The following is an 11,586-nucleotide window of genomic DNA, read 5'->3' on the forward strand; positions in this document are numbered from 1 at the left end:
GAAGCTTTAATCTGATCAAGTTGTATTTTATTTCTTATTCGATTTTTGAGTTTATTGAAGGTTAAATCTAATCAAGTTGTATTATATAAATAACTGTAGCAGGTGTTTTTTTTACCCCCCATGGATTGCACTCTTGATTAAGTTTACCCTTTAAACATACGCTAAGAAAGCACCTATGATCACATGAATTACTTGTCGTAGTCAATAGTCAATATAGCCTAGGTTTTCTGGTTTAATTTACATTAAAATAAATAACAATATATTAAAAAATTTTGACAAAGCTAGTTTTAAGATATATAAATAAATTTTACATAGATTTGACTATTTTTAAATTATTATAAATGATGACCTCTGACAAGTTGATTCAACGCTAAAGAAAAAGAACCAAAGAAAATAATTAATTAAAAGGGATTTCGAAACGTGAGCATATTGCTTGCAGAGTATCTGCTATTTAGTGAAGTATCTGGTTCTTTTCTTAGCTTATCTAATCCCTTAGATTCAATATAGCATCAGTCGAAACCTTAGTAGCAACAAGATAAAGAACTGATTTCTATAGCTTGATCAAATATTTTACTTTGCTAAACGTAAACGTCTAAATTTCTATATATAGATTAGATTTGTTGATATATATTTAAATATATTTAAATAAATATTCACATTGCAGAAGCTGAGTTAACCTTAGGTTGATTGCCAAATTTGCGGTTAAGGAAATTTACAATGTCGATATGTGATCGTATGAGGAAGGGACCTAAGGCACCTGCCGATGATATCGATGACTCCAAGCGTTACTTGGATATCTATAAACTGATTGCATTGGGCTTGGGCGGCACTCTGGGTCAGGGCATTTATGTGCTGACCGGACATGTGGCTCACGTGCTAGCTGGGCCGGCAGTGACCCTGTGCGTTTTCATTGCGGCATTGGTGTCGATCCTTGGGGGCATCTGTTATGCGGATCTATCCTCGCGAGTGCCGCGTCCTGGCAGTGCGTACATCTACAGCTATATGATCATGGGTGAGTTTGTCGCCTTCAACGTCGGCTGGAGCATGATGCTTGAGTATGTGACGAGCACGACGTCGGCGGCACACAGCCTCTCTGCCTATCTGGATGCCCTATTCGATCAAAGGCTATCGCTATCCAAAGTGCATTCCCTATGAATACCAGCTACACATCAGGCTATCCGGATTTTCTGGCCTTGGCTCTGATCCTGTTGTCCGCATGTGTGATTGCCTTCGGCATCAAAAAGTCGTTCTGGCTGAATCTGAGCTTCATTGTCATCAATGTGATAACCATTACCCTTGTCATTATCACTGGCACCACAAAATGTATATATACACATACATATATATATAGTTTTAGCTAAACATTCAACTCAGTCGACTTCCTTCATTAGCCACAACTGAAAACTGGTATCTCAAAACCAAGGAAGTGCAAGAGGACATAGGTGACGGCGGCTATTTTCCATATCCCGTTGGGAAAATGTTGAGGGGCGTGGCGATTTGCTTCTTCGGGTTCGTTGGATTCGATTGCATCACCTCGACGGCCGGCGAGGCCATCAATCCCACTCATAACATACCCATGGCCATTTTTGCCACGATGCTCATCGTATTCTGTACCTACTTTCTGATGAGCACCATACTGACTCTAATGGTGCCCTATTATCTCATCAACCCGATTACCCCATTGACGTCCGCCTTTCAATACCATAAAATGTACCATGTGCAAACGTGCGTCACAGTTGGCTCGGTGCTGGCATTGAGTGCATCCCTGCTGAACTCCATGTTTCCGCTGCAGCGCATCCTTCGGGCCATGGCCCAAAACGGCTTCATGCTCAAGGGCTATGCCAGTGTAAAGGGCTGGACAAAGTCAACGATGTTGGCCACCTTTCTCTTCACCATCATTGCGGGTAAGTTGATTGGAGTTCCTACAATCATATTTAAATATAAACAATCATTCATTTCTATTTCTGATGCCTTAGCTGGTACGCTGGTCCTCCATTTCGAATTCTTGATACAGCTCTCCGTTATGGGCGTCTTGCTGGACTATACCATCGTAGCCTTTGGCGTTGTTCTGCTGCATTACAAGAAAGATCGCAAATTTGTGGATGGGCCCGTGGAGGAAATCAGCTTTAAAGCGGTGATGCGTCAGATTTGCAGTGGACGACACAGCAAGAAAGCGAACATCGTGTCCGATTATATAGCACGTTTATTTCTAATCATTTTTGTCGTCTTCTCTGGGCTCTTCTGCTTGGCCTTCAAGTGCTTTACCATCATTAACCAGCTGTGGGCCATTGTGCTGGCCAGCTGTTCCGCCGTGTTGAGCATCGTCTGCATTATCATAATTGGCATACAGCCAAAGTCAAGTGTCTTGTCGCCATTCGAAACGCCTCTTGTGCCGCTCATACCCTGCATCAGCATTTGGGTGAATATTTTTCTGGTGTCCACATTGTCGTGGCTGTGCCTTGCGGTTTACTTGACCTGGATGATTGTCGGCTATGCCGTATACTTCGGTGTAATTACCGCAGATTTTTTAGGCAAAAGACTCATCAGGAACATGGCTAAACAGATGATTGACAGCTTCAAATTTCTGGTGTGAAATATATGTATTTTCTTATTATTATCAAAAATAACGCTATTGACTTGATGTCTTGCATGGCGGCTGAAAACTACTGCTGCAGTCGACTCCAAATAGTTGGCTAACCAGCTTAGTAAAATGGCAAATAAGCTGGCTTTGTGCACCCACGGCTTCCGACTCACGGCTCACGGCCCTCAGCCTTTGCCTTTATAACGCAGTTGGGTAAATAATACAGAGGCAAGTCAAAAACACAAACTCGAGCTGAAAAGCCAGATGAAAGTTGCTGGGATAATGCCAACACCAACACCAACACCAACACCAACACACACAAGCAAACTTGCTCATGTGAGCCAAAGGAGTACGGTCAACAAAGCCTCACTGAGAAAATAAAATCGTTTTTGTGTATCTTTCTTTAGACACGCTTTCCACTGGCCATTTGTTTTTGCTCTTTTGGGCGTCGGACTCATTTATACATTTTTCACATGCTGCGCCCTTAAAGTAACCGCTGGCAAGCGCTACATTTCTTGCAGTGTATTCTCTTTTGACTTTCTGTAGCATTTATTGTGCTCACATCTGCGTATGAATGCTATTTTTCACACGCTGTCATTTAGCGAAGCTGCCTTTTATTTCTGGCAAGATTAACACTCTTCGGTCTGAGCAGCTTAGTTTCAACGGGAGAAAGAGTTTGGCAAAAGGCATATAATTTTCAATTAACCGAAATTGCTTTTGTGCTGGCGATTTATCCAAAACTAAGTATATGATAGCTAAAAAAATTGTACATATATATTGATTAAAAAAAAAAATCCAATAGTCAGTCCAATAATAATTTTAAATTGTTTGCCTTTCGGCCAGCATGACGTATGTGCAATGCCATTGCGGCTGCCTCAAATTACAACAAGCGCTCAAAAGTATGCAATGCAGTTCGCTTCACGCAAGCGATCAAATAATAAAATTTGCAGCCTAAAAGCAGGCAATACAAAATCAACAATTCGACAGCCAATTGCTGCACGATGCTCTAACTGGGAAGAGAATATCAAAAAATGCATGTAAAACGAGAATATATAGCAACTAACAAAAATTATTAAAAGAACAAAAATACAGCTCATATTGTATAAGACTTTTGTGTATCAGAGCTGTTAAATAGTAGTTTACTAAGTTTTTTATTTTTGAGCGGGTGTTAAGTAAAAAAGGTGAGAGTATTTGCTGGGTTCAAGTGTTAGCTAAGCCGTGCCAAACAAAACGCTTTAGAAGACCACACTCACACACGTACACAGGCACACTCGCACACCACAAACAAGCACACACACACACATGCGCACACAGTGGGCGAAAGAGATAGGCGAATGCAAATGCAAATACAAATACTTATACGCGTGACTGTAGCTGTAAATAAATAAACAATAATTTGAGCCACGTTTATGTGTACATGAGTGTACATGTGTGTGTGTTTGTGTGCCAGCATAAAATGTAATGCAAACGGTATTGGTAGAGAGGCAAGAGGCTCAACATGAGAAGCGGCTTGGAGCGCTTGGCGCGTTGCGGTTTCATTTGTGAGTTTTAATTAAATACGTTTAAATATTTGTTATTTCCGACAGGCAGACAAACCAAACGACCATCAACAACAACAACAATAATAGCAGCAACAGCAACGGTGAGCTTCAGCAACAGCCACCTGGCAAATATTAGCGAAAAATTAGCAAAGTATTTTAAGCGCGACATGTTCGTTCTGTGGTTTTTCAGCGTCAAATCCTCTCTGGCCGTGCATCCATCCTCCTGTGGCACTCAACTCCCATCATGCACATCATTTTGTGTGCTCGTTGCGTGTGCATTTCATTTATTTATAAATAACGCATAATTAATTTAAAATGCGTGCCTGAAATTGTCGTTAAGTGCTTAATCCTGTAACATGCGACGGCCACGGCCACGGCTATGGCTACGGCTACGGCTACAGCTACGCCACTATCGTGTCCAATAAAGAGCAGCAGCAGCAACAACAACAAAAAATAAAACAATATTGACGATTTACTGCAACTATTTTGAAATTCAATTCTAAAACAATCCAGCTGCATTAGCATTTCTAATACACCAATTATACGGACATTGCAAACATTCGTAACTGAAACGAATATTTGACATATTGCAGGAGCTTTGTTTAGAACTGTAAAAGATTTGGCTTGAATCATAGGATAAACTGAGAAATTTGTGTGCATTATTATTAGCATTCGAGTCTTTGATCTGAAAGAGAAATTAAATATTTAATTGAAGTGTTAAAATATTAAATAAAAATATTATTATAAATTTTACAGTTCATTTATAATATATGCAGAATTTAATAATAATATTACTCTCAATTAAATAAATTAAACAAAATTTTCATAATACATTTTACAGTTTATTTATAATATATACAGAATTTAATAATAATATTACTAACAATTAAATAAAGTGCGGCAATCAAGAATCAGATTATTTTATCCTTATGTAGATAAAAGTTCATGACTTAAAAATATTGCTTTACTTCTAAAATAATTTTGTATTTTTCTATATTTTACAGCTGATCAAGTAGTAGTAGTATTTAATATAATATAATTATTTCATTAATTATTTAATATAATATAATTATTTCTTTAAATTAGGTAATCTGTATAACTATCGTATATTTCAGATAAATATCACAGATGACTTTGGACTGCATCTATATTATATTTTTACAAGAAATAAATAATTTATATCTCTATATTTCTTTTACATTTTATACTATCTTTCACTTCCTTTTCAGTTTCTATTTCTGCTTATGTCAATTTACTCATTTGACAAGCTGTCAATAAATTATAAAATTGAAGCATTTCCTTAAATCCAATACCTCCATCAACTCATAGCACCCCTAACTCGGAACTCATCTTTAGGCCACAATAATGTTTAAAACAACTTCTGAGACCTGCGAAAAATTTGCTAACGATTATCGCCTGACTATTTCGGGCCACGCCCGCAGAGCCAACGCCGCTCTCGCTCTCTCCCTCTTTCTAACTGTTTAGTGTCCGTGCTCAAAGTCAAAAAGTTTGCAAATTTAACATGCGGTCAACAAAATGAAATTAACTTTTGGCGCGAATGAAATGATGCTGACCGCAGCCCGAAATAGGTTTTCCATTTTTTTTTTTTTCAAAATTTAATTGGAAAAATATGTGAAACTGAGTTGGAAAGCGAACGCCTGGGGGCTGGACTCTATAAATACCCGAATAATAGGTCGATCTGCATCAATTAAGAACATAATCCGCGCATTATTCGGATAGTATATAAATATTATTTGACAGCGACCCGAACAGCAAAAACTGTCGTCGAGTGGTTAGCTGCTGCAGCTGAGAGGGGGCGCAGTGATGCAGGGGGCGTGGCATGGCGTGGCTTGTGCAGCAATCCAGGCTGGGGATTAAGGGACCATTATGTGAACATTTTCAACATATGCTAAACGAGTGGAATAAAAAAAGACAACAACTTTTGAACCATGTCATGTGGCGGGTCTTAATGATGTCGCTGATGAGGACAGCGAATGCGGATCCGGATGCAGATGCGGATGCGGATGTGAATGAGGATGTTTTTCCGCTGGGAATGGGCAGCAGCTGATGATAATGTTGATGACAGGTGCTGCATGACATTTATGAACTGCAAGGACACACAAGCCAAAACCCAGCTTGAATAGCCGTGATTAAAATGTGGAGAAATTGATTTTACTTGTGAGTACACAGACTAGGAAGTGGAAGCAATAAAAACTATGCATCTTTGGAAATTTATAGAAATATATCATATTTTTATTTTATTTTTGTGAAAATTCAAATTGTCGTTAGATTTTTTAAAATCTGCATATCTATTACTAGTAATAGTAGTATATTCTACTACTATCTACTACTAATATCTATTATTAATATCTATTACTGCTATCTACTACTACAATTTACTACTAATATCTATTATTACTATCTACTACTACTATCTATAACTAATATCTACTACCAATATCTATCACTAATATTTACTAATATTTTCTACTACTAATTTTCTACTACTTATATCCACAAATACTATGTACTAAAGCAATCTTTTACTTTTATTAATGACTGTAGTCTACTGTGTCTATCTTAATTATTATCTACTACTCTTTCATTGAACTAGCAACTGTCCTCTACTTCCCACCTTTATCTACATCTACTATTTATTACTACTATTTACTACACTTCTATGCATATTATGCTACTTTCTATTGTTATTACTACTACTATTATTTGTAAACTCTCATACCTTTGTATTTTTCCTAAACTTTCTATCTATTGTCATGCAAATATATATCGTATATTACACACTCCTACCTAGGCCAATTGTTTTGCATTTGTTTTTGATTAGCCATGCACAACTTCCATTGCATGCATTGTCCATGAAAAACCAGTTGATGTCCTTTTGATCTTTTCATTACGGTCAACAGAATATACATACTATAATCATAGTTGGCCCAGTCCGCCGTTGCCTATTTTTGTTGTCATTGCTGAAAGGTGCCAGCTGTGCAACAGTGCGTATGATGAATTTGGTTAAATGCCTCAATGCGCGACTCTGCCTCCACAAAACCGAAAAAGCATTTCAGCTATGTGCAGGCCACACACACACACACCCACACCCGCACACATTCCTATTTACCCTTGTTAAATATTATTTAGCTTGTTTATTTTGTCAGCCGCCTGCTGTGCATAAATAAATATAAATTGCAAACCATTTTTATGCGTTTATATATTTAGTCACATCAAATGCAATTAACGCGCGTTCAACTGGCCCAAAAGTTGGCAGCTTAATTGCCAGTCAGCATAATAGATTCGAAAATATTTGTTACAGCATTAAAAGGGATTCACTGACAGGAATATTTAACAGTTAGTCTTTCGCCTTTCACTATGCTATCTGTGCCTATACATATATATATAATTTTGGGCTCCCATCTAATTGGATATGTTGGCCGCGTGAAGACTCAATTTACTTGTAGCCTGGCTGGACAAATTTGGGTTTCAGCCACGTCAAATGCCATCAATTTGGCCAACAATATTCACGGCAATTAACAAATTAATTGCCTACTTTGAGGTTGCACTTGAAGCCAAAACACACACACACACACATACACGCACAGGCCGCACACATACTTGGGCAGGGCAGGCTTTGCTGGTTAAGCTAATTCCCAATGGCATCTTAGTTTTATGGCCAACACACAAACACATCAGCAGCAGCAACAGCAACAACAACAACAACAATGTAACCAGAACGCAAATGCTGAAACGCTAATGAAATTTCCAAGCTGAGCTGCATAGCTGCCCAGGGAGTACAACTTCTGCCCGGTAGGTGGCGTATTTGCAAAGCTTTTAATATAATGACACATTATCATGGCAGCGAGTCAAAGACACACGAGACGACACACAAACACACACAAGCACACACACACACACACACACACATATGCACAGATAGACAGGCAGACAGCATACTCACACACAGTGACAATTGAGGGCACGCATAAGCGGATAAGTTTGGCCTTTCGTGCGAGCGAGATAGCGTATCGGAGCTATGAGCGGAGGGAGAGAGTCAGCAGATCTGGTTACTGCAATTGTGTTTGCTGTTGCCCTAGCCTTTACACAGGTTGTGTAAGCTGATGCATTGATAACGGCAACTGCTAGAGGTACACAGATTGAAAGTAGTTTCTCATTTGCTTGAAATATATCGCATGTCCGTGTGACCCATGCAAACGCATTGCAAACGACAACAGCTGAGAGAGAGAGAGAGTAGTTCATATTGGTTCAGAATATATATCGTAAGTCGTGTTTCAGATGGAGACTGGATAGACTGGATGCTTGGCATTTGTTGAAATTATTTTAGAATAGAATTATTGTAGAATATTATATGCCGAATAAAACATGTAGAATATTTTATATCAAATATCGTATGTAGAATATCGTATGTAGCATATCGTATGTAGCAAATTATCAACTTATTAAATATAACTCTATCATTTACTTAAAATATATAGAATATCGTATTTTTATTGAAATGATTTCAGTTGAAATCGACTTTCATATGATAAATATTTAATTATTTTTATTCGTGTATTTTCATAAAATTTTTATTTATATTCAAATATAATATTTCCATAATAGTAAATCCCACAGTTTTTTTTTATTTATTTAATTAACGTAATTTATTTATGCATAAATTCTATTAGACGAATATCAAAAGCCGAACTAATTATATTAAAATGTTATTGAGTAAATAATTAATTATTATGGAAAAAAAAAACGTAATATTTTGAGCATTAATGTCTGGCAATCGTGATAAATATATCGAGATTAGTGTGCAATGCTTTTTTCAATATATCAAAAACTCGTTTTTTGCTGCATATTTACATTGATGTCTGCATCGCTCAGCCATATAGTCAGAATATAGCCGTCGGTCTATTTGAAATGGATTTACTGTCGATTTATTACTGCCGTTGTATTTGTTATTGTTCATGTTGCTGTTGCTGTTGCTGCTGTTGCTGATATTACGCATACGTCCTGTGTGACGGCCTATTTGGCTGCAACAACTTCCACGTTGGCAAAATGCGATTTAAATGCTTTCCTCCACACCTCTCGCCACGCCCCCCTCCAAAAAAAAAAAGATGGGACTGCAAACAAACAAGTAAACGTTGCTTGGGCCCCTCTATCACACGATGCATTTCATAAAATATGCAACAGCAGCAACGCTTGTTGCAACAATGACAGTATCAGCAGCAGCAACAGCTACAACAGCAACAACAGCAACAGCAACAACAGCAACAGAAATTGCCAGCGCATCCATTTAATTTCATTTTAATGCACAGCATATCCTGGCAAAGGTGTAGTACCTCCGCGACGTCTCTCTACTCCAGCATCACCCCGCCTCTCTCTCCGCCCTCGTTGCCTTTTAGCCATTGTCCTTATGCAGCGTGTAAACAATTTTGCCTTATCAAACAATCGAAACACTGCTCTCTGCAGTGGGCGTGGCCAATTAAATGACTCTGGCACTGTTTAATGCATAACTCTTGGCCAGCTGCATATTATTGCATTTACTGCAATTGTGTCTGTTGTTTTTGTTGCTGCTGCTGCTGCTGTTGTTGTTGCTTTTTATTATTTTTTATAATTACTGTCATTTGTATTTGCGCGCTGTCTGTGTTTGCCAAGTGTTGATCGCATTTTTATATGCACTTGAAATGAATTAATGCCGGACAGTGTAGCACACTGTGTAACATAAATTGGGTCCAGAGTTAAGTGAGCAGAGTGAGAGCAGCATCAAAAAAAAAAAAAAAAGGGTTTGTAAATTATTAATGAGAAAACAGGTGAACAAATGTAATGAAATGAGCGTGAGTCGATGAAAGGGACAAATGGGTGTTAAAGAAAATCTTTCTGTTACAATGCGATATATCGATAAGTACCATATGTTAATGAACATTACTCTGTTATAAGCTTCAGTCACAAATAAACCACACATCAAGTCACAACAATGGGAAGTAGAGGGCAGCATATACTGTAATATTTGATTGGAAACGTATTTTTTTGGCTGTTTTTTTGGATTATGATTCTAGTAAAGAGTGGGAATTCTGAGCGAGTTTTTATGCTTTACAGGCAACATATAATTTATCTTTAATGGGAAATATATGAATATATTTATATATTTTAGCATATTCAAATATGTTAAGAATATATCGAGATCTCCAACATAAGAAACTAACATTAAATATAAATATTAAGATATTTACATATTTTTTTTATATATTTTATAAATTTTATATTTATACAAATTTTTAATCTTTTGCATCTTCAACTGGAGATGCTGAAATAAAATAGAAATATATATCATTTATATAGGAATTAATTTAATTTTAATATTTATTTTTATGATTCCATTCACTTTTTAATTTTCTAGAGCAGTCAAAATGGTATGATCTATTGATATAAATAAAATTTTTTCTTAACAAATTTCTAATAGGATGCGAAAACCTCTGCTACCTTCGATGTTAAGCTTCTACTCCACTTGAGACCAAATATAATTGCGAATAATAGCTCTATAAATAAATCGCCATTTGGCCAAAAATAGCCAAAGGAGACTTCAGTGTTTAATTTTGGCAAATGCTTCAGAACAGACTTCCAGCAATAAAACGCAATAAAAACAAGTGTAATAAGTAATTTAAGAGCTATTTAAATTACAACTAAACGATAATAGCTCAATAATAATTACATAATAATGCGCAGCATCAAATGATATAATAATACGCATAATAATGCTCTGTTAAAAGCTTCAACTGCTGCGCACAAAGCAGGAAACGAAATCGATGAAAAGCCAGCAGAAAAAATATAAAGAAAACGAATTAAAATTCAAATATGAAATCTGTAGCAATCTCCAAGGTCAGAGAACGTTTCAAGCGTTCTATCGAGGTACTCGAGCGAAGAGGTTCTTGAGTGCGTGTGCTAAAAAGCTGTTGAGAATTGTGGATAAAAATTAACTATGAAAATAGATCAGCATGTTATTAACAAATCAACGAATTTATGAAACGTAATCTGGCCATTGTAAGCGGAACTCTAAACGGTAGCCCATCTATATTGCCAGCAATTGTAATGAAAAAACGTTTCATTTGAAGAGACGAACAAAAATCGTTCCACTTCACATGCAAAAACCTGATCCAAAAATAATTGTGCTCAAGTGCGTAGCCAACTAAGAGTTGAAGGCGGACGTTCGTTCGGTCGAACGAGAGGCGATGCTTGCTGGTTGTTGGTGGTTCGTCATAGCCACATTATCAAGTGGTTAATAGAGCCAAAGACGGGCTGTCGTCATCTCTAGCTCTTTGGCTCTTGTTTTATTTATTTTTTTGTTGCTGTTTTTTTTTTATTTTTTACATTTCATTTGTTTAATTGATTTTTTTATTTCAATTATTATTTTTGAGACTGTTAATGAAAACCAGATTTGAGCCACGGATGTTCCAA

General features: G+C 37.0%; 1 protein-coding gene across 2 annotated transcripts; it reads left to right on the top strand.

The window, feature by feature from the left end:
- The first annotated feature begins 401 nt into the window (after positions 1–401).
- On the top strand, positions 402–2,643 carry LOC108652394 (cationic amino acid transporter 2). 2 transcript variants are annotated; one of them, XM_018102573.3, is made up of 4 exons: positions 402–420; positions 665–1,323; positions 1,392–1,904; positions 1,977–2,643. In XM_018102573.3, the coding sequence occupies exons 2-4, from the start codon at positions 1,152–1,154 to the stop codon at positions 2,591–2,593; spliced, it is 1,302 nt and encodes a 433-aa protein (XP_017958062.2). In that variant the 5' UTR covers positions 402–420; positions 665–1,151; the 3' UTR covers positions 2,594–2,643. The 2 variants fall into 2 exon arrangements, with proteins under 2 accessions (XP_017958062.2, XP_089115481.1); XM_089259355.1 differs by lacking the exon at positions 402–420 and adding an exon at positions 450–584 and having other exon boundaries at positions 673–1,323.
- The last annotated feature ends 8,943 nt before the right edge of the window (positions 2,644–11,586 follow it).

The sequence above is a fragment of the Drosophila navojoa genome, chromosome 4 (assembly GCF_054131105.1).
Source record: "Drosophila navojoa isolate 15081-1374.11 chromosome 4, UAZ_NAV_1.0, whole genome shotgun sequence".
Classification (NCBI taxonomy): Eukaryota; Metazoa; Arthropoda; class Insecta; order Diptera; family Drosophilidae; genus Drosophila; species Drosophila navojoa.

Bases quoted from the DNA above. Each gene is read 5' to 3' on its own strand.
- LOC108652394 (XM_018102573.3), top strand. From the start codon at position 1,152: ATGAATACCAGCTACACATCAGGCTATCCGGATTTTCTGGCCTTGGCT. The intron at 1,324-1,391 runs GTATATATACAC...TTCCTTCATTAG, and splicing joins TATCACTGGCACCACAAAAT to CCACAACTGAAAACTGGTAT. The intron at 1,905-1,976 runs GTAAGTTGATTG...CTGATGCCTTAG, and splicing joins TCTCTTCACCATCATTGCGG to CTGGTACGCTGGTCCTCCAT.